The 24,059-nt window shown below is 44.8% G+C and overlaps 1 protein-coding gene across 1 annotated transcript in view; it reads right to left on the bottom strand.

Annotated features, from left to right (window-relative positions):
- PIK3AP1 (phosphoinositide-3-kinase adaptor protein 1) overlaps nucleotides 1–24,059 on the bottom strand; it is a 187,217-nt gene that overhangs the window by 69,090 nt on the left and 94,068 nt on the right. Inside the window, exon 8 of the mRNA XM_056530352.1 lies at nucleotides 23,510–23,696. Within this exon, the coding sequence (XP_056386327.1) occupies nucleotides 23,510–23,696 (187 nt within the window). The remainder of the gene's footprint in view (nucleotides 1–23,509; nucleotides 23,697–24,059) is intronic.

Genomic DNA, 24,059 nt, shown 5'->3' with positions numbered 1-24,059 from the left:
GCAGGAAAAAGCCACTCCGCATCTCAAGGATGAAGGACAATCGCAGTGGATGTCAGGAGTGACACCTGCTGTGATCTGTCCTTAACTGCAGGTACTAATACTCCTAACATAGAGCACACTCATCTCCATGATGGAAGCTGTAGTACTTTAATTACTTTAATAGACAGATCACAGGTACTACAGCTCCCAGCATGGAGCTGTATTAAAATACATTATTAATGAAAAGTTTAATAAAACCAATTATAACAAATATATTATTTTTACATAATTTATTATTGTCGACTAAATTTTTTGTGACCTTCCCACACACATAAATTTATTATTGTCGGCTACATTTTTAATGACCTGCCCGCACACATAAATTGATTCCTGTTTAACCCCTTAAGGACTCAGGGTTTTTCCGTTTTTGCACTTTCGTTTTTTCCTCCTTACCTTTTAAAAATCATAACCCTTTCAATTTTCCACCTAAAAATCCATATTATGGCTTATTTTTTGCATCGCCAATTCTACTTTGCAGTGACATTAGTCATTTTACCCAAAAATGCACGGCGAAACAGAAAAAAAAATCATTGTGCGACAAAATCGAAAAAAAAACGCCATTTTGTAACTTTTGGGGGCTTCCGTTTCTACGCAGTGCATATTTCGGTAAAAATTACACCTTATTATTATTCTGTAGGTCCATACGGTTAAAATGATACCCTACTTATATAGGTTTGATTTTGTCGCACTTCTGGAAAAAATCATAACTATATGCAGGAAAATTTTTACGTTTAAAAATGTCATCTTCTGACCCCTATAACTTTTTTATTTTTCCACGTACGGGGCGGTATGAGGACTCATTTTTTGCGCCGTGATCTGAAGTTTTTATTGGTATGATTTTTGTTTTGATATGACTTTTTGATCACTTTTTATTCATTTTTTAATGTTATAAAAAGTTACCAAAATACGCTTTTTTGGACTTTGGAATTTTTTTGCGCGTACGCCATTGACCGTACGGCTTAATTAATGATATATTTTTATAGTTCGGACATTTACGCACGCGGCGATACCACATATGTTTATTTTTATTTTTTTTTACACTGTTTTATTTTATTTATGGGAAAAGGGGGGTGATTCAAACTTTTATTAGAGAAGGGGTTAAATGACCTTTATTAACACTTTTTTTTTACTTTTTTTTTGCAGTGTTATAGGTCCCATAGGGACCTATAACACTGCACACACTGATCTCCTATGCTGATCACTGGCGTGTATTAACACGCCTGTGATCAGCATTATCGGCGCTTGACTGCTCCTGCCTGGATCTCAGGCACGGAGCAGTCATTCGTCGATCGGACACCGAGGAGGCAGGTAAGAGGCCTCCCGGTGTCCGATCAGCTGTTCGGGACGCCGCGATTTCACCGCGGCGGTCCCGAACAGCCCGACTGAGCAGCCAGGATACTTTCAGTTTCACTTTAGAAGCGGCGGTCAGCTTTGACCGCCGCTTCTAAAGGGTTAATACCGCACATCGCCGCGATCGGCGATGTGTGGTATTAGCCGCGGGTCCCGGCTGTTGATTAGCGCCGGGACCCACGCGATATGATGCGGGATCGCGGCGCGATCCCGCTTCATATCGTGGGAGCCGGCGCAGGACGTAAATATACGTCCTGCGTCGTTAAGGGGTTAAAAATGTATAAAAATGTTGTTATAAAAAAGATAAATTTCGTTAAATACTATTTTTTCCATCACTACTGTATCTTTTTTAATATTTTTTTTTTAATGGTACCATACGAAATTTTATAAAAAAAAAAAAATCTCCATCACTTTTTTGGATCGCTAAAGTCCAAAAAGAATAGAAACTGCCTGCAAAAACGCCATAGTTAAAACCCACATGGCGTTTTTCTTGGCATTTTTAACTCCCACAGACTTCTCAACAAGAGGTCGTTTTTGAAAAACTACCAAGGAGGCAAAAATTGCTGAAAAAGGATATGGCATTTTGCAGTTCCATATTCACTTGCAGCAAACATCTGGCCACAGCATTTTTTCACAAAAAAAAAAAAAAAAAATTGCCATGCAGCAGAATGGGCGTTGTTATTGGCGTTTTTGCCAAAGAAAGAACTAAAACAAGTGGAAACCTAGCAATGCGTCAACTTCAACAGTTCTTTTACAATATACATATGAACAGGCAAGCCTTACTGTATTTTTCCATTGAAAGCTTCTTTCACTGAGCAATTTCTCTTCTTATATTTATAGATTTGAAACTGTCTACTCTTATCATGGATTTAACAATTTACTACCAAAAGTTTTGAACATGATGGAGCAGTTTCAAAACTATACTCCAGGATACAACCACATACTGGATTTAGGCACAACTAAGAAATACAAATGCAAACTATATTTTCTACTGGATAAAGGGGTTCACCTCGCAACTATAATTGAGAAACAAATAGAATATTTTGTGCCCGATTTTCCTAAATGTCTGTTGTTACATTCCCCGCCTAAGTGACATAAGATTCATTTCCTCTCCCACTTTGCCTTATCATTTTTGGCATTTATTGTTTGTTGGAAAGAGTAGGAGCAGGGCTTGTTTTCCTTTTGCAGCCACTTGTGATCAGAACTCCTGGTTATATCAAGGACTTCACAAGCCTTCTAAGGGCCTTGATTAAAATGAAATATGATCATGTGATGTTGCATCCTTATACAGTTGGATACCTCACTCCAAAGCCATCACTGCTGTATCTAATCACTTGTTCAATTACAGTAATTACAGTCATTAATTTAAACAATACATCTTGGAAGTTCTGGAATTTGATTTGCTGCACATTTTTTTTCATATTCAATTATGTACCGTATTTTCCAGCATATAAGATTGGGATATACTCGCCGTATAAGACTACCCATCTACCGTGATGTACGGTACCTTACCAGTACAACCTTACCAGGTTGTATACAAAGCCTGCTTGGATTGGTCATCTCTCCCTGCCTGCCCAGCCCTCCTTGTCTCCAAGACTATCAGAGTGGTACATGCCTCTTTCACCCTTCTGGCCCGCCCTTGTATCCTATTACCGCACCTCCTTTTCTGCCTCTCAGATCTCGCACATGCGCCATCCTTGTATCCCATTACCGTACCTTCTTCTCCTCACATAGAAATCATCCCCAGTCAGAGATTTATTCCCAGTCCCTGCAGTACATCCCCAGTCCCTGCAGTACATCCCCAGTCCGTGTACAGTAAAAACAGACAGAGCTCAAGCAGGGGAGATAAGAGAGGGGGCGTGTACTTCTCCCCGTGGAGATCTATGTCCGTCCTGAGCTCAGGGAGGGGAGATGAGGGAGGGGACGTGTAGCTCTCTCGCCCCTTGCTCTGCCCTCCCCCAACTCCTAGCATACATACACACACCTAACAGGGACTACAACTCCCAGCATACACACACACACATAACAGGGACCCCCTCCTCCTCACATAGAAATCATCATAGAAGTCAGAGATTTATTCCCAGTCCCTGCAGTACATCCCCAGTCCGTGTACAGTAAAAACAGACAGAGCTCAAGCAGGGGAGATATGAGAGGGGGCGTGTACTTCTCCCCGTGGAGATCTACGTCCTCAGCTCAGGGAGGGGAGAGGAGGGAGGGGGCGTGTACTTCTGCCCGTGGAGATCTACGTCCGTCCTGAGCTCAGGGAGGGGAAAGGAGGGAGGGGGCGTGTAGCTCTCTCTCCCCTTGCCCTCTAGCTTCGGAAATCTTCGGAGAGCTGGGGGAGGAGCGGACGCAAGGATTCACGGTTTTTGGTCCGGGTGAAAAACTATATTAAACCGTATACTTTTTTTTAAACATGGGAGTCAATGGGAACCCTACAGAACTGTATGTGCGAACTGTTCCATCAGGTTTTCACGATACGGTTTTTGACTTTACACAGTTTTTTTTCTTGAAATTTCAATCAAACAAGTGAAACTTTTTTTTAAAATGGAGTGAAAAGTTAAAAACGTATACGTTTTTTTAAATAAAAAAGGATTTAACCTGACATCATTTTTTAAAACCGTGTACGGTTTTTAACCGTATACGGGATAAAATTTGAGCACACGTTTTGATACAGTTTAGTCCGGTTTTGAGGAATTTTTCATCAAAAACCTGATATGAAAACTGTATTGCAAAAACGTGGTGTGAATGCACCCTAATAAGCAGGCGTGGCTCTCTATGAGCCGCTTATATATGGTTCACTTCAATGAGAAAATGAATAGGAAATTAATTTTTACAAAGCAATTTTAATATGAACATGGGAATCAATCTAGCAAATTGTTAGCACACTTAGTTTGGCAGCATACTACTATACCTCCTATCCTTAAGATTAGAGCCTTAGATGGCTCCTTTTTTGCTGACTTATATACATCTAAGGTGAGTTATAGCCCTGCTTAATTACATGCCTACCTGGACACCATTGATTTTCTCACCCTCTCTGCTGAGCATCGGGATTTTCTAGATTCTCCCCTTACCTTGCTTGAACTGCAAGATGCCGTTTCTGACATGGCCAAAGGCAAATCTCCTGGACCGGATGGTCTCCCTCTGGAGGTCTACCTTTGGTACTCTGAAATGCTCCTGACAGCGCTCCTAGGTATGTAAATAGGGGCATTTAGGGAGGGGACTTTTCCCCCTTCCTTGTACGATGCTACTATTGTAGTTCTTTTAAAGCCGAATAAGGACCCTACAGATTGTGGCTCCTATCGCCCTATCTCTTTACTAAACTTGGATTATAAACTTATTGCTAAAGTGCTGGACAATCGCTTGAATAAAGTGATTCTATCCATCATTCACCCGGACCAGTCCGGTTTTATGTCCAGATAACAGGTGGCTGTCCAGGTGAGAGTGGCTTATCATGGGGACTGGGCCTTGGCGGCACTTGATGCGGCCAAGGCTTTTGACTCAGTTGAGTGGGGATACCTCTCTGAGGTTCTTGCTAGGTTAGGTTTTGGTGCAAATTTCAGACGCGTGTGTGGTCTGCCGGTGGTCTCCACTTTTAAATACCCGGGCTTTCGCATTAATTGGGACTCCTGTGATCTACCCACTAATGTTATGCCATTGCTGCCTTATACACGGGACAGATTCTGCCTGTGGGGATCTCTCCCTTTAGTTGTAGCAGGACGTATTAACCTGATTAAATTGATCATTTTGCTTATGCTTATACATATTGGAACATGCTGCTGTTCCTGTCCCTAAGTCCTTTTTTACTACCTTGCTTTCTTTATTTACCCCCTTTATTTGGGGCACTAATAGACAAAAAATTTAACTGTCTATACTCCAGCGTCCGAAGTTGGCGGCAGGGGCGGCTTTGCTGAATTTTCATTTATACTGTTTAGCTGGCCAATTACAATATTTACGACACTGGGTACTTCCAGATCCCATGCCTGGTGTGGAGTGTACTCTTGCTAGATATGTCCAAATCCCCTCTCTTCGTCCATTATTGGAGGGTCCTCCCACAGGAGATTTGCTCCTTCTACATAAACTGGCCATTCAGGTGTGGAGGGCCGCCAAGCAGATTCACTTGTTCACTGATGTCCCGTCTGTCCTGCCCTTATGGCATAATCCTCATCTCTCCCAGTTAGTTAGCTCCCTGGATTATGAATTCTGGTCAGGGTGTGGAGTGACTATACTTGAGCATCTATTTGAGCATGGTGTATTGCACTCCTTTCTTCAACTTCAAATAGTTTTTGGTGTACCTAGGCAGGCGTTTTATAAATTCCTTCAACTGCGCCATGCCGTGAATGCCCAGTTCACTGGTACCCTCTGATTGGGGTGTTGTGGTCACAGGGTCCTAGGGGTCTGGTGTCCATCCTGTATACACACCTCATCCAAGCCAAGATTTCACATTCTCCTTTCCCTGCTGAATGCCACTGGAGGTCCCACATCCCTTCCATGACTACTAAGAACTGGGAGGACATGCAGTCTTCCCACTTGTTGGTTTCTCCAGCTGCCAATAACAAACTTATCCAAATGTATATCATCCAGATTTTTGGCACCTTATATGGGACTGCTCCTATGTGGCGTCCTTTTGGGGGGAAGTCTTATTGTTACGCCTAGCGCTCCGGGTCCCCGCTCCTCCCCGGAGCGCGTACGGCGTCTCTCTCTCCGCAGCGCCCCGGTCGGTCCCGCTGACCGGGAGCGCTGCACTGTCATGGCCGTCGGGGATGCGATTCGCACAGCGGGACGCGCCCGCTCGCGAATCGCATCCCAGGTCACTTACCCGTTCCCGTCCCCTGCTGTCATGTGCTGGCGCGCGCGGCTCCGCTCTCTAGGGCGCGCGCGCGCCAGCTCCCTGAGACTTAAAGGGCCAGTGCACCAATGATTGGTGTCTGGCCCAATTAGCTTAATTGGCTTCCACCTGCTCCCTGGCTATATCTGATCTCCTCCCTTGCACTCCCTTGCCGGATCTTGTTGCCTTGTGCCAGTGAAAGCGTTTTGTGTGTCCAAAGCCTGTGTACCAGAACTTCTGCTATCCACCCTGACTACGAACCTTGCCGCCTGCCCCCGACCTTCTGCTACGTCCGACCTTGCTTCTGTCTACTCCCTTGTACCGCGCCTATCTTCAGCAGTCAGAGAGGTTGAGCCGTTGCTAGTGGATACGACCTGGTCACTACCGCCGCAGCAAGACCATCCCGCTTTGCGGCGGGCTCTGGTGAAAACCAGTAGTGACTTAGAACCGGTCCACTAGCACGGTCCTCGTCAATCCCTCTCTGGCACAGAGGATCCACCTCCTGCCAGCCGGCATCGTGACAGTAGATCCGGCCATGGATCCCGCTGAGGTCCCTCTGCCTTACATCTCTGATATCACCACGGTGATCGCCCAGCAATCCCGACAGATCGCCCATCTAACCCACCAGCTGTCGGAAGTGTCCACCATTGTGCAGCAACTTCAGCAGCAATCATCTCCTCCGCCAGCTCCTGCACCCCTTCCGCAGCGAGTGGCCACTCCTAGCCTCCGCCTGTCCTTGCCGGACAAATTTAATGGGGACTCTAAGTTTTGCCGTGGCTTTCTTTCGCAATGTTCCCTGCACTTGGAGATGATGTCGGACCAGTTTCCTACTGAAAGGTCTAAGGTGGCTTTCGTAGTCAGTCTTCTGTCTGGAAAAGCCCTGTCATGGGCCACACCGCTCTGGGACCGCAATGACCCCGTCACTGCCTCTGTACACTCCTTCTTCTCGGAAATTCGAAGTGTCTTTGAGGAACCTGCCCGAGCCTCTTCTGCTGAGACTGCCCTGCTGAACCTGGTCCAGGGTAATTCTTCCGTTGGCGAGTACGCCATACAATTCCGTACTCTTGCTTCTGAACTTTCCTGGAATAATGAGGCCCTCTGCGCGACCTTTAAAAAAGGCCTATCCAGCAACATTAAAGATGTTCTGGCCGCACGAGAAACTCCTGCTAACCTGCATGAACTCATTCATCTAGCCACTCGCATTGACATGCGTTTTTCTGAGAGGCATCAAGAGCTCCGCCAGGAAAAAGACTTAGATCTCTGGACACCTCTCCCACAGTCTCCATTGCAATCTGCGCCTAGGCCTCCCGCCGAGGAGGCCATGCAAGTGGATCGGTCTCGCCTGACCCTGGAAGAGAGGAATCGCCGTAAGGAAGAGAATCTTTGTCTGTACTGTGCCAGTACCGAACATTTTTTGGTGGATTGCCCTATCCGTCCTCCACGTCTGGGAAACGCACGCTCGCACCCAGCTCTCGTGGGTGTGGCGTCTCTTGATGCTAAGTCGGCTTCTCCACGTCTCACGGTGCCTGTACGGATTTCGCCTTCAGCCAGCTCTTCCCTCTCAGCCGTGGCCTGCCTGGACTCTGGTGCCTCTGGGAATTTTATTCGGGAGTCCTTGGTGAATAAATTCCGCATCCCGGTGACCCGTCTTGTCAAGCCACTCCACATTTCCGCGGTCAACGGAGCCAGGTTGGATTGCACCGTGCGTTACCGCACGGAGCCCCTCCTAATGTGCATCGGAACTCATCACGAAAAAATTGAGTTTTTGGTCCTCTCCAATTGCACTTCCGAAATTCTCCTTGGACTACCCTGGCTTCAACACCATTCCCCAACCCTGGATTGGTCCACAGGGGAGATCAAGAGCTGGGGTACCTCTTGCTTCAAGGACTGCCTTAAACCGGTTCCCAGTACTCCCTGCCATGACCCTGTGCTTCCTCCTGTATCCGGTCTCCCTAAGGTCGTTATGGACTCTGCCCGCCTTAAGAAGTGCCTCTCCCCCCCTCCCAGTCCAGTCAGGCAAGCCTCGGTGCCTCCTCATGGCCCTCGTCCTGGTGTCACACTGCCCCGTGCCAGGCCTCGCCCTCTGCCCTCCCTCCCCATTCCCACTCCTGCTGTACTGCCTGCCGTTGAGGAATCCCTCCATCCTTTCCCGGTGTCCTCATCCCAGGGGAGGCAGTTACCGGACAAAGAGAAGGGGAGACCTAAGGGGGGGGGTACTGTTACGCCTAGCGCTCCGGGTCCCCGCTCCTCCCCGGAGCGCGTACGGCGTCTCTCTCTCCGCAGCGCCCCGGTCGGTCCCGCTGACCGGGAGCGCTGCACTGTCATGGCCGTCGGGGATGCGATTCGCACAGCGGGACGCGCCCGCTCGCGAATCGCATCCCAGGTCACTTACCCGTTCCCGTCCCCTGCTGTCATGTGCTGGCGCGCGCGGCTCCGCTCTCTAGGGCGCGCGCGCGCCAGCTCCCTGAGACTTAAAGGGCCAGTGCACCAATGATTGGTGCCTGGCCCAATTAGCTTAATTGGCTTCCACCTGCTCCCTGGCTATATCTGATCTCCTCCCTTGCACTCCCTTGCCGGATCTTGTTGCCTTGTGCCAGTGAAAGCGTTTTGTGTGTCCAAAGCCTGTGTACCAGAACTTCTGCTATCCACCCTGACTACGAACCTTGCCGCCTGCCCCCGACCTTCTGCTACGTCCGACCTTGCTTCTGTCTACTCCCTTGTACCGCGCCTATCTTCAGCAGTCAGAGAGGTTGAGCCGTTGCTAGTGGATACGACCTGGTCACTACCGCCGCAGCAAGACCATCCCGCTTTGCGGCGGGCTCTGGTGAAAACCAGTAGTGACTTAGAACCGGTCCACTAGCACGGTCCTCGCCAATCCCTCTCTGGCACAGAGGATCCACCTCCTGCCAGCCGGCATCGTGACACTTATGTTTACTAAATTCTATAGTGACCCCTTCTATTCCGATTGACCCCTTGATCTGTTTGTTTGGTATTTTGGATGAAGAGGTATGGCATCATCATGTCCGTACCTTCCTTAGGAAATCTTTGTTTTTAGCTAGAAAGGTGATTGCTCTACGTTGAATGGATCCCAGGCCCCCTACATGCTCCAAATTGAAGAAATTGGGGAACTCTACTATCCCATTCTCTAAGGTGGTGTATAAACATAGGAAATGACCGGCCAAATTTGAGAAAGTGTGGGGTCCCTGGTGCTCCACCGCATCCATTCATTGCTCCCTAGCCTCCATTCGTGGCCTGACTGACCTTTAGTTGCCTCAAGACAGTACCTAATTTGTGTATACTAACTATGTCTACTTCGCTATATTGTGAGTTCTCTCAGTGGCAGCAGCTTAATGTTTCCACGATTAGTGCATAACTTTTTCATTATCTTTCATTTATGGGTATACTCTCACCTAGTGCCTTAAGATAATAAAGGACCTATGTTTATGTTTTTGACTTTATGGCACCTGCGGGTGCTTGTTATGTTTACAATTATTAATCGGTTACCTCACTTATGTTAGTCTTTACCACTGTTAGTTGGTTAGGCATTATACTTTATACTATGTCATCCCTGGATGTCCGTTCTGTGGAGTCGAACGGAAATGCATTGCCATCCATGAGATGGCACATTTCTGAGCAGTCCTAGTGCTGGCATGTTCTGACGGCGCTCTGCTGTCAGTGGAATGTCCACACCAAAATCTTTTGTTTGGACATTCCATCTTGTGAACACCTGACTTTCCTAGAAAAGGGTTTGAATACTTATTTCCATGCAAAATTTTTGTAATTCCTTATCAATAAATTAGCAAAGATTTTTTTACATTTTTTTCTACTTATTTGAGCAGAAGGCAACAACATAAAGTGTGAAATAAGTGAAAACAACCTGTTGAACTGTCACCAAATACCTATTCTAATGTATTTTTGTCTCAAGTCTCGGGCTACTTAGTTGCCAGGAAAAGCTATCCTGCCACCAAAGTGTGGTTGGAATTACCTTTAATATAATTTGCTATTTTTGAGTGGAAATAAAAGTGTAAGTATTACTCTCCCTGCATGGATATAGGGGGAGATTTATCAGAACCTGTGTACAGTTGCCCTTGGCAACCAATCAGATTGCTTCTTCAATTTTTAAAAAGGCCTCTGAAAAATAAAAGAAGCAATATGATTTATTCCTGTTAAACACCACTCTTCCCTACAAAGGTTTTTATAAATCTCCCCCGTTGTTTGAAAATCCTATTTGGGTTCAGTTCTTTTTTTTCTTCAACATACCCCTTGTTTTTTTTTTTATCACATACAGTGAACATCATTTTAGACACAATTTTAGCATTCTGTTTACTCAAACTTTGTCTTATGACTTTGTATCTTGCTGTGATCAGAAACAGCAGGCATGAAAAATATTACATTTAGTTTTTGTTCCTGTAATTCCTGTTTTATTCCTGTTAAACAACCAAGCCATTTTACAGAGGAAGATATAACATTTCAGGGCTACAAATGCCATTTTGCAGTTATTCTCCCTACCCCTAAGTCATATTCTGATACATGTGATATAGGGAAGATTTGGGAATGTTCTTAACATTGTACTGTACTGAGTGGGCTGGACAGTGGCTCCATGATTAACATTGTTGCCCTACAGTACTGGGGTCCTAGGTTTAAATCTAACCATGGTCAACATCTACATAGAGTTTGTATGTTCTGACAAAATCTTTTTCTTTAAATCCATTGCCTGCCATGACTTTGTTTTGCCTTAGATTTTCTACTTTGATAAACTCTTAGTTCTGACCCCTGGCTTGTTCCTATTAACTCATCTGCTAATTTTGTACCATCTAACCTGTGCATGTTTTCACCTTGACTGTTTTACTATTTTTAACCTCTTTTACTATTCTATTTTTGACCTGCCCCAAGGTTGTGTCTGCTTGCAGCTTAACTTCCCTGAAGTTAATGAAGCCAAGTTGTAATACCACGTACAGCCTGTGGACAACCTGGAAGAAATTAGCTATGTTTTTCTATTTCTTGATAACCCCTTTAACCCCCCCCCCCCCCCTTTCCATTCATAATGACTTCTGCACAGGTCACAGAGCATGCCTTCAAAACTCTCCAATAGTCATTAGGGCTCCCTTCTGTGTGATATACCTATGGCCATGGGACTTGCTGTAAAGCATATCTCTAAATCAGGGGTTTCCAATCAGTTTAGCTCCAGTTGTTGCAAACATACAACTCCCAGCATGCCTGGACAGCCTTTGGCTTTGGTAACAGAAAATAGAAACATTAGAAAAAAGAACATGTTTCAGTATCCAGATCAGCTATAAAAAAATATATGTGATACATTTATTTATTTATGATAAGGAATACACTGCTGTGTAAATCATTTCAAATGTTCAAAGGTATTCTAGTAAAAAAAAAGGAAATACTACACATTTTATAGCTTAAAAGAGGAAAGAAACACCTTAACCCCTTAAGGACCAAGCATTTTTCTATTTTTTTCCTCCTAACATTTTAAAAATCATAACCGTTTCAATTCAATTTTGCCCCTAAAAATCCATATGATGGCTTATTTTTGGCTCCACCAATTCTAGTTTGTAATGACATCAGTAATTTTACCCAAAAATCTACAGCAAAACAAGAAAAAAAAATCATTGTGCGAAAAATTGAAGAAAAAACACAATTTTGTCAATTTTGGGGGCTTCCGTTTCTACACAGTACATTTCTCAGTAAAAAAGGCATCTTCTCTTCATTCTGTAGGTCCATACGATTAAAATGATACCCTACTTATATAGGTTTTATTTTGTCGTACTTCTGGAAAAAATCATAACTACATGCAGGAAAATTTATACATTTAAAATTGTCATCTTCTGACCCCTATAACTTTTTTATTTTTACATGTACGGGGCAGTATGAGGGCTCAATTTTTGCACTGTAATCTGAAGTTTTTAGCGGTATCATTTTTGTATTGAACAGACTTTTGATTGCTTTTTATTCATTTTTTCATGATATAAAAAGTGACCAAAAATAAGCTATTTTGGACTTTGGAATTTTTTTGCGCATACGCCATTGACCGTGCGGTTTAATTAAGGATATATTTTTATAGTTCGGACATTTACGCATGCGGTGATACTACATATGTTTATTTTTATTATGGTTGCATATTTTTTATATGGAATTTGGGAAAAGGGGGGCGATTTAAAGGGGGGCGATTTAAACTTTTAATAAGGAAGGGGTTAATGGGTGTTTTTTTTTAAACTTTTTATTCAACTTTTTCTTTTTACATTTTTAGCCCCTTAGGGGACTTTTAGGTGGAATCATTGGATTCCTCATACAGATCAATGTGGTTTCATATAACCATATAACCACATTGATCTGTGTGCTCTGCACTCGATTGATAAAGCCTGGTCCTGCCTAGACCTTTAGATCTAAAGGATTAATAGCCGGCATGTCGGCTATTAAAGCCAGCCCTCAGCTACAGGAATCAGCTGGAGGTTCGCCGGTATGACGCGGGCTTGAGCATTGTACAACGGTTGCCATCTCAGGACGAGCCGGCTTGTCCTTAGACGGCAACCGGTGAAAGTAAACTTTGATCTTTATATGTATAAGAATCCGAAGTCGTACAGTTACAATTTTCTTGTTCAAGTTTCTGCCGGTCGCGGTGATGCCCTGTATTAACCCTTCAGACGAAGCTGACCACTGCGTCTGAAGCGAAAATAACACTAACCCGGCTGCTCAGTCGGGCTGTTCGGGACCGCCGCGGTGAAATCGCGGCATCCCGAACAGCTTGCAGGAGGGACCTTACCTGCCTCCTCGGTGTCTGCTCAGTGCCGGGATCCTCTGCGCTCTCCTTCGAGGTCATCACGTCATCGCGCACGCCGTCATCCAATAGGAGCGGCGTGCGTAGTGGCGTGATGACGGCGACGTGATGACGGTGATGGAGAGCGTGGATCCCGGGGAAGAAGAAGTCCGGAGCGTCGGGGACACCACGGGGACGCGGCGACAGCGATGGAGCGACATCCAGAGCACCGGAGATGCGTCCGGAGCGGCGGGGACACGTGAGTACTACCTCCTATACCAATGGTCTTCAACCTGCGGACCTCCAGATGTTGCAAAACTACAACTCCCAGCATGCCCGGACAGCCAATGGCTGTCCGGGCATGCTGGGAGTTGTAGTTTTGCAACATCTGGAGGTCCGCAGGTTGAAGACCACTGTTGGGTTCAGAATCTTTATTTTTTTTAGATTTTGCACCTATAAATTGGGTGCGTCTTATACGCCGGTGCGTCCTATCAGGCAAAAAATACGGTAATCTGGCCTATCTATTACATTACAGCTGGTAGTGCTAACTGTAACTTCAAATAGTAGTTTTCTTCTAGCTAAAGAAAACCAAAAACAGCAGAAGCGTTTGTAAAAAAAGAAAGTTAATTTCTATTCAGGCTGAGGCTGGTTTTCAAAAACACCCTCCAAATCCTAATTTCATGTTTTTAATCGGGAAAATCTTGGTGTTTTCCTCCCATTAAAGTCTATGGGAGTGAAAAACGGCAAGAAAAACATCATGTGGGTTTAACTTTGGCATTTTTGCTGGAGATTTTTATTCTTTTTTGGACTTTAGCGATCCGAAAAAGTGATGGAGATACAGTTTTTAATAAAATTTCGTAGGGTACCATTAAAAAAATAATAATAAAATAGATACAGTAGTGATGGAAAAAATTGCATTTAATGAAATTTATGTTTTTTATAATTACATTTTTAAAATTTTTTAAACATGGATCAATTTATGCGTGTGGGCAGGGCACTAAAAATGTAGCCGACAATAATAAAAATGTAGTGTGTGTGTGTTTTTTTTATTTTTTAGGTAGTACTACTACTCCCAGCATGGAACACACTGTTGTGATCCTCCTGTATAATGCATAGATGCGTCCGGCTGCTCTTCTATGGTCCTCTGCACTGCCGTATATATACACACCTATTCATATTTCTCGCAGAGAGCTGTAATTGGCCAGATAGTTCTAGCCAATCACAACTCTCTGTGGGAAATATGAATAGGTTTATATATACGTCATTGCAGGGGACCATAGAAGAGCGGCCGCCAGCATCTATACATTATACAGGAGGATCACAGCGGGTGTCAGGAGTGACACTCGCTGCAATCTGTCTATTAATGCAGGTACTACAGCTCCCAGCATGGAGCAGAGTGTGCTCCATGTTGGAAGCAGTAGTACCTGCAGTAAGGGACAGACCACAGCCTGTGGCCTGTGTGATCACTGACACCTGCTGCGATCCTCCTGATGTGAATGTCGGGATCAGCTGTACTCACAGCTACAGAGACGGGAGAACAGATGATGCTGAGCAGTAGATATACAACGTATACCTGCTGCCCTGCAAGAACTTACAGTGAGCCTGCAATTTGTGTACAGTATACACATTGCTGGCTCACTTAAGCTATGCGCAAGCTCAGCAAGGAAAGTGTTAACTTACACTGCTGGACAGTGTAGGTTAACCCTTTGGGCGGTATACAATTTATACAGCTATCTATACATAGCTGTATATATTGTATACAGAAGATGAAGAAGTCCCCTTTCTTCCCTCCAGTCCCGGCTGGGTCTGTGTAGCTCCGCCTGCTAGTGATGATGTCATTAGGAGTCGGAGCTTCTGACAGGAGCAAGGCTGGTAAGTGTGAGGCTCTGTTCACATTGTTCACAATGTCCTAACCAATTTTTTGTGTTTTTTTTTCTTCTCGTTTCAGATCCGTGTATGCAAAGGATTAAGGCGAATTTGATGGATTACGTCTGATGAACAAGATTTTTGTTCTTTTAATAAAATGGCTAACGAGGGCTGTAGGGGAGTGTTTTTTTAATAAAATAATTTTTCCAATGTGTCGTGTTTTTTTATTTTTATTGAACTTTCAGGCTTAGTAATGGAAGCCGTCTTATTGACGGAATCCATTACTAAGCCGGGGCTTAGCGTTAGCTCCAAAAACAGCTAGCGCTAAACCCCAATTATTACCTCGGTACCCACCGCCACAGGGGTGTCGGGAAGAGCCGGTACCAACAGGCCTGGAGCGTCAAAAATGGCGCTCCTGGGCCTAGGTGGTAACAGGCTGGCATTGTTTAGGCTGGGGAGGGCCAGTAACAATGGGGAGAGCGCCCATAATGCAATGTCTTCCCAAGCAGGGAGCCTCCAATTGGGGCAAAACTACAACTCTCAGCATGCTCCAATTGGGGCAAAACTACAAGTCCCAGCACATCCTTTGGCTGTCTGGGCATGCTGGGAGTTGTAGTTTAGCAACAGCTGGAGTCTCCCTGTCTGGGAGGACACTGCCAGAAGGGTCTGTTCACTTTGTACAAAAAGGACAATGTAAACAGAGCCTCACTCCCTTAGCAGCCTGGCTCCCATCTGTAGCTCTGCCCCTAATGACGTCATCACTACAGGGCAGAGCTACACGTCCCTTACCTGCTGCTTGTCCGGTCTCTGGTTCCTGGCGCGCGCATCGGCTGCCTGAGATTTAAAGGGCCAGTGCACCGCTGATTGGTGCCTGGTTCTTCTGCTAGTTTATTTAAGGCAGCTCTGCCCCCTCTTCCCTGCCGGATCTTCAGTGCCCCATAGCTTGAGAGTAAGCGTTCCATTTTCTGTTGTTTGCCTGGGTATTTGACCCTTGCGATACGTTATTTGACTGCGCCACCTTGCCGCCTGCCTTGACTTTCTGCTAAGTCCGACTATGCCTCTGCCTCATCCTTCTGTACCTTGCCTTGCCCAGCTACCTGTGTGGTTGTGTCATATCGGGGGTAGCGACCTGGTGAAGACGAGCGGCACCTTAGACTCCGCTCCCCGATACGGCCCAAGTCATCTGCCACACAGGTCAATGGATCCTTATCCAGCATTTTTACAGGAAGATCCAGCCATGGATCCCGCTGGGGTACCTCTGCCCAAGAATCTGGATCTCGCTTCAATCGTGGCTCTCCAGTCACAGCAGTTGGCGCAGCAGGCGCAACAGTTAAACCAATTGTCCGCCATGATGCAGCAGTTGCTTTCTGTCCAGCAACAACTGCAGCAACCACAGCCTTCTTCTGCTCCGGTGATGCCTCCCACTCCTGCAATCACCACGGGATCCAAACTCCATCTCTCCCTACCTGAGAAGTATGAGGGGTATCCCAAGTCTTGTCGTGGTTTTGTGACACAGTGCTCCATACACATTGAGCTAATGGCGGAACAGTTCTCTACGGAACGAGCAAAGGTGGCCTTTGTCATCAGTCTATTAACTGAAAGGGCTCTGGCCTGGGCAACCCAGTTATGGTATCACAATTGACAGAATTCCAAGGTGTTTTTGAAGAACCTGCACGAGCTTCTTCCGCTGAGACGGCATTGCTGAGTCTTTCTCAGGGCAACTCCTCTGTGGGCAAGTATGCCATCTGTTTTCATACCCTGTCATCGGAGCTATCTTGGAATTATGAAGCTCTTTGCACCACTTTCAAAAGAGGACATTCTAGCCATATTAAGGATGTCTTTGCTGCCTGGGACTTGCCATCCACTCTGAGTGATCTCACACAGCTGGCCTCTCAGATTGATATTCGTTTCTCTGAACATTGCGAGGAACAACATCAGGAAAGGGAGTCTGCACGACCTCAGCGCTTTCCTCGTCTGGCACCAGTCTTCCAGCAACCACCGCATCTTCTATGTTGCCTCCCACAGTGGAGGCCATGCAGGTGGATCGGTCTCGCCTGACTCTGCAGGAAAGAACTTGCAGACAAGCTGAGAATCTTTGCCTCTACTGTGCCAGTGCAGATCATTTCCTCAGAGACTGTCCTGTGTGTCCTCAGTCACAGGGAAACGCTCTCACCTAGGCTTTGTGGGAGAGGCTTCCCTAGGTGTGAATACCTCCTCTCCACGCTTGAATTTGATGATCCAGCTTTCTCTACCCTCCAAAGAGAGTATTTCCATTCTTTCCTTCCTGGACTCAGGTTCCCGCGGGAAATTTTATTAATGCTTCCTTGGTACAAAGGTATCGTCTACCAGAGTCTTGCCTCCTGAAGCCTTTGTACATCTCTACAGTCAACAGAGAAAATCTGGACAGTACTGTGCAATTTTGAACTGAACCGTTGTCTATGCAAGTCGGAGTCTTGCATAAGGAGAACTTGTCCTTCTATGTACTTCCTCATTGTACCTCCGCTCTTCTGCTTGGCCATCCTTGGCTGCAACTCCATGTACCACAGCTAGAAGTTCTCCGTTGGGGACCTTACTGCAACAACATGTCACGGATCGGCAGGCTGGAGGTGGATTCTCTGTGTCAGAGAGGGTTTGGCGAGGACCGTGTCGGTGGACCGGTTCTAAGTAGCTACTGGTTTTCACCAGAGCCCGCCGCAAAGCGGGATGGTCTTGCAGCGGCGGTAGCAACCAGGTCGTATCCATCGGCAACGGCTCAACCTCTCTGACTGCTGAGATAGGCATGGTACAAGGGATAAGGCAAGAGCAAGGTCGGACGTAGCAGAAGGTCAGGGCAGGCAGCAAGGGTCGTAGTCAGGGGCAACGGCAGGAGGTCTGGAACACGGGCTAGGAACAACAAGGGAACGCTTTCACTAGGCACAAGGGCAACAAGATCCGGCAAGGGAGTGCAGGGGAAGTGAGGTATAAGTAGGGAGTGCACAGGTGGAAACTAATCAAGGTAATTGGGAAGATTGGGCCAGGCACCATCATTGGTGCACTGGCCCTTTAAATCTAGAGAGCTGGCGCGCGCGCGCCCTAGAGAGCGGAGCCGCGTGCGCCAGAGCATGACAGCCGGGGACCGGGACAGGTAAGTGACTTGGGACGCGATTCGCAAGCGGGCGCGTCCCGCTGTGCGAATCGCATCCCCGACGGCCATGACAGTGCAGCGCTCCCGGTCAGCGGGACCGACCGGGGCGCTGCAGGGAGAGAGACGCCGTGAGCGCTCCGGGGAGGAGCGGGGACCCGGAGCGCTCGGCTTAACACAACAACTGTATTCAAACACTTCCGTCTAAACTGGTGTCTCCTTCTACTCCTCTGTCCAGTTTGCCATCGTTTCTTCTGGACTTTGCTGACGTCTTCAGTAAGAAAAAAGCTGAAGTTTTACCACCTCATCGTCCCTACAATTGCCCTATAGACTTGTTGCCTGGGACCACACCTCCTCGGGGCAGAATTTACCCTTTGTCAATTCCTGAAACTCGGGCCATGTCAGAATACATTCAAGAAAATCTACAAAAAGGCTTTATCAGGAAGTCTTCCTCCCCTGCCGGTGCCAGATTTTTATTTGTAGAAAAAAAAGTTGGTGTAGTCAAGAAACGACTAAATCCTGTGGCCTATTCTTTCCATTTGCCACCCTCTCTCCGGATTCCAAATTCCTTCCATGTCTCCCTCTGGAAACCTGTCATCCACAACCGCTTTTCTAAAAAAGTCCTCTCACCTACTCCCATCTCAGGTACTTTATGTCGTTAAAGAGATTTTAGACTCCAAGTTTATCAGAGGAAAACTTTATTTTCCTTGTGGATTGGGAAGGATTCGGGCCGGAGAAGAGGTTTTGGGAGCCGCAGGACTACATCTTGGACCGTGACCTTATCCATAATTTCTTGTCCTCCAAAAAGAGGGGGAGACCTAAGAGGGGGAGGGGAACCCGCCTCCTAGGGCGCACGCGTGCCGGCTGCCTGAGATTTAAAGGGTCAGTGCACCGCTGATTGGTGCTTGACCCTTCTGCTAGTTTATTTAAGGCAGCTCCGCCCCCTCTTCCCTGCCAGATCTTCAGTGTCCCATAGCCTGAGATTAAGCTTTCCCTTTGTCTGTTTGCCTGTGTATTTGACCCTTTCGCTACGTTATTCCGTTATTCCGCAAAGCCACCTTGCCGCCTGCCTTGACCTTCTGCTAAGTCCGACTATGCCTCTGCTTCATCCTTCTGTACCTCACCTCGCCCAGCTACCTGTGTGGTCGAGTCATATCAGGGGTAGCGACCTGGGTCACGCCTGCCGTAGCAAGCCCATCCTGCCTTGCGGCGGGCTCTGGTGAAGACCAGCGGCACCTTAGACTCCACTCCCTGATACAGCCCAAGTCATCTACCACACAGGTCAGTGGATCCACATCCAGCATATTTACAGTGAGCGGACCTTGTCTTCTGTATACACTATATACAGCTATCCATAGATAGCTGTATATACTGTATACCCCCCAAAGGGGCTATAGGAGCATGGAGTCCTGTCAGTATAGTGAGAGGATTTCCAGCTCCTGTGTAGTATACACGGGTACACTATGCTCTCCTGTATACTATACGGCTGGGGGAGGTGAGTAGTAATGCTATACATCACTCCTCACCTCTTTACACTCTGTATACCGGGCGCTCAGCATCCGACCCACAGAGTGGTCCCCTGAAGGCAGTGAGAAAACTGCCACAGGGGACAAAACTGGCTATTTCCACACACCAGGAAAAACACCAGAAAAAATTCCAGAAAAACTGCCAAAATGCAGGGAAAATATGTGGCAGTTTTCCTGGCAGTTTTTCCTGGCGGGAAAAAACCTCAGTGGAATCCCAGCCTAAGAACAATGGGGGAGATTTATCAAAACCTGTGCAGAAGATAACTTGTCCAGTTGCCCATAGCAACCAATCAGATCGCTTCTTTCATTTTTAGGAAGGCATGTGAAAAATTAAACAAGCGATCTGTATGGTTGCTATGGGTAACTGGACAACTTTCCCTCTGCTCAGGTTTTGATGAATCTCCCCCAATGAGTCTATGGAACTCTTTGCCAGAGGAAGTGGTCATGGTGAACTCTTTAAAAAGGGCCTGGACACATTTATGGAGAAATAAATGTTATTGTTTTTCTTCCCCTAGTATGGAGCAATTGGTATCAGCCTTGTAAGGTTTTTTGCCTTCCTCTGCTTTAACTCAAGGATATAGGCTGAACTTTTTTTCAACCTTATGAACTATGCATTTATTACCTAACTGTCTGCAATGAGAACAAATGTTTCATCTGCCACCCTCTTCAAGTACTTGTTCATTGGATTAATTTTGGACTAACTTGTGGTCATATATCAGCTTTGTGAATTAATTTTTCTTATATAACTGTATTCTTAGTTCTTTATCAATTTATAATATGGACTCACTGGGCCTCATTTACTAAGGGTGTAGGGTTTTTACTAGTGGGAAATGTTGTTTCAGACTTGCATGATTCCTCTCTATTTACTATGGGGAAAAGTCAGGAACATTTTCTGACCAGCTTTTTCTAGGTGGACATTTCCAGCCATTTATCCACAGGATTTTGTGTGCATTCAATAGTAAATAGGTCAGGTTGTGAAACCACGCCCCTTCTGTGAAAAACCATGCCCCTTTTCCAGCTTTTCACAGTACAATTTTGGGTTTGTCGGATCCTCCTGGCACACTGGCGAAGACATGTCGCAGACACTGCCAAAATAACCAGACAAAAACTGGTCGGTTTTAGCTTAGTAAATGAGGGCCACTGGCTTTGTTTGTTTGCTGTCCCTTGTCTGCATTAAAAATAAATAATAATAAATTGGATAATGCATGGGTAAGCACAATAAAACAAGTATTGTAGGGTACAATGTGCTTTGATCCCTTGCTTGTTTGCCTAGACCAGAATCATCCAACTATTTTGTGGGCCATGACCCATTTTTAAACAAAACAATAATTTTTAATATACACTAAATATTGAATAGACAAAGCATAATCAAAATATAACCAATTGAGATAACTTTTACTCAGGCTCTTACAGTTATCAGTTTTGACCAAGCTCTAATGCTATGAAAACCTCTCTGTGCAATATCTTATTCTGATGCATACTGAAGTTTTAGGTTATTTCAACCCTCTTCTATTCCTATCTTTCTTTCTTGTTTTTCTCTTTCTTGTTTAATTTTGTTACATGAAATTATTCTGTTGTCAATTAAAGATTTTGTAAATAATTAAGAATATGCAATACTTGGTTGGTTTCATCATGGCTTAGTTTACAAATAATTGTTAATTGTACACATTATTTATTTTTATCTGTATACTTATAAAATCATATGAACCTTGATGCTATGAAAACCTTGGTACCACTTGTACACAACAGCTGGAGATCCTAAACCCAAAGGGCTTGAGGGCCACATATGACTTCTAAGTCGTTGGTTGTGGAATTTTGACCTAAACAAATAAAGACAGTGGTGATGTTCTTAGGCTAAGTTTCCACTTGTTTTTTTTTTCTGGCAGTTTTTGTAAAACTGCCACTGCAGTAGTTTTCCGGTAAGTGTATTCAAAAGGAATGGGAAATATAAAGGAAGCACTTATACTTCTCCTCCCTTATGGATCTACTTCTGACTTTGGCTCAAAAACTGCAGTGGCAGTTTTCCAAAAACTGCCAGAAATAAAAACAAGTGGAAATTTAGTCTGAGGCTAAGTCTCCACTTGGTGTTTTGTCCTGCGTTTTTAGGGATTTAAAAAACGCCAGAAAAATCGTCAGTGCAATCTACGTCATCATGCGTTTTTTCTGGCGTTTTTTTCATTTGTGTGGAAATTGCACCTTGGCGTTTTTTTTTTTTGGTACCCAAAATTTGTTGGGTACCAAAAAAAAAAAAAAAGGATGCAGCAGTGATGGAAATTTTTTTTATTAAATGCAATGTATATATTTTATAACCCAATTGTTATTATTTTGTAATAAAATGTGTGTGTTTCACTTTTTTTTCTCAATTTTTTTTTCATGTAGTACTACTACTCCCAGCATGGAACAGACTGTTCCATGATGGGAGTGGTAGTACCTGTACTATAGACATATCGCCATGCGATCGTCCATAATATAGCAGAGAAGCGAGCGGGTCTATACAGCGCTCGCCTCTCCGTACTATACTCCGGCCAGTGATGTCAATAGAAATTCATATCACTCATTCATATTTTCCGCCCAGAGCTGTGATTGGCCAGATGGTTGCAGCCAATCACAGCTCTGAGGAAAAGATGAATGAATGAGTGGCCGGAGTATAGTGCAGAGCAGGGATGCGAGCGATGTATACAGATGCTCCATCTCTGCTATAGACAGGACGATCACAGCGGATGTCAGTAGTGATACCCACTGCAATCTGTTCTTATCTGCAAGTACTACTACTCCCAACATGGAGCACACTGTAGTACCTGCATTAATAGACAGATCACAGCGAGTGTATCTTCTGACACCCGCTGCGATCTGTCTATTAATGCAGGTACTACAGCTCCCAGCATGGAGCAGAGTGTGCTCTATGTTGGGAGTAGTAGTAGCTGCAGTTATGGAAAGATCATGGCGGATGTCACTCCTCCTGACAGCCGCTGTGATCCTCCTGTATAATGTATGGATGCGGCCGGAGCTCTCCTATGGTCCCCTGCACGACCGTATATATACACATGTTCCTATTTCTCACAGAGAGCTGTGATTGGCTGGAACCATCTGGCCAATCACAGCTCTGCGGGAAATATGAATAAGTGTAAATATACGTCAGGGCAGGGGACCATAGAAGAGTGGCCGCCGCATCTATATATTATACAGGAGAATCGCAATGGGCGATCTGTCTATTAGTACAGGTAGTACTACTCCCATCATGGAACAGTGTGTTCCATGCTGGGAGTAGTAGTACTAATTAAAACAAAATAAAAAAATAAAGCAAAAAAGTGAAAAACACACACACAATACATTTTTATAATTGTCGGCAATATTTTTATTTCCCCGCACTCATAAATTGATCCCTGTTTAAAAAGTTATAAAATGTTCTTTATAAAAAAATATAAATATTGTTAGATAAAATTTTTTCCTCCACTACTGTATCTTTTTTTTTTTTTTTTTTTTTAATGGTACCCTACGAAATTTTATTCAAAACAGGTATCTACATCACTTTTTTGGATCGCTAAAGTCCAAAAAAGATAAAAAAAAACGCCTGCAAAAACGCCAAAGTTAAACCCCACATATCGTTTTACTTGGCGTTTTCTCACTCCGATAGACTTCTATTGGAGCAAAATGCAACACCGGTTTGAGCAACATACAGCGTTTTTTTCAAAACGCCAAGGAGCTGAAAAAACGCAGAAAAAGTGAATAAACGCCAAAAGGATAAAAAAAAAAACACCAAAGTGAAAAAATGCCAAGTGGAATTCTAAATTTGCGATTTCTCATTGATTTACAGCTAACATCTGGCAAAAAAAACGCCATGCGGCAGAATTGGTGTTTGTCTTGGCGTTTTGCCGGAAAAAAAACAAGTGGAGACTTAGCCTTAGTGTTCCTTCATGGATTTGCAGTGCAGTTTGAGCCTTTTTTGTGTGAATATGATAGTTTATAACAAAAATCTATAATGTTTAGCAGAACCATTCAATATAACTTACAAATCTCTTCAGGGTCTTGTGGATTCACTATGCCTTTCATTGGTAGATATATGTCCATGTCAGGCTGCAGCGTACATTTCATCAACAGATCAGCGGACACTTTTGCCATTGGCTCATATATACTTTCATCTTCATTACCTTCCATTAGTTCCTCCTTAATGTGACTTCTCAACAAGTCAGCAGTTTCCTTAATTGTATAAAACATAAAAATAATTAAACACTAACATAAAATTCGATATGTTATTAAAAAGTTTCATGCTTACAGTAACTTTCAAAATTTGTTGTTACTGTCATAAAATAAAATCTTTTGACATGTCATAGAGACATGTCAAAAGTTTTCATCAGTTGGGGTCTAAGTGTCAGTTGCTAAAACAAGCGGGAGAAACACTCAACTAAGTGTATTGCTATGCAAGTGTATTTTTCTATATATGTATATGTGTTTCTCGTGCACTGAGCCAATACAATTGCAAGAGGTTAACTATCTGTACCTAAAATCCTTATCCTCACTGTGTAAAGCTGGTAGCATGTCACATGCCCATCCTTCAGATAA

Source organism: Hyla sarda, chromosome 7, assembly GCF_029499605.1.
Source record: "Hyla sarda isolate aHylSar1 chromosome 7, aHylSar1.hap1, whole genome shotgun sequence".
NCBI lineage: Eukaryota > Metazoa > Chordata > Amphibia > Anura > Hylidae > Hyla > Hyla sarda.
This window is presented reverse-complemented; position numbering and strand designations above follow the sequence as displayed.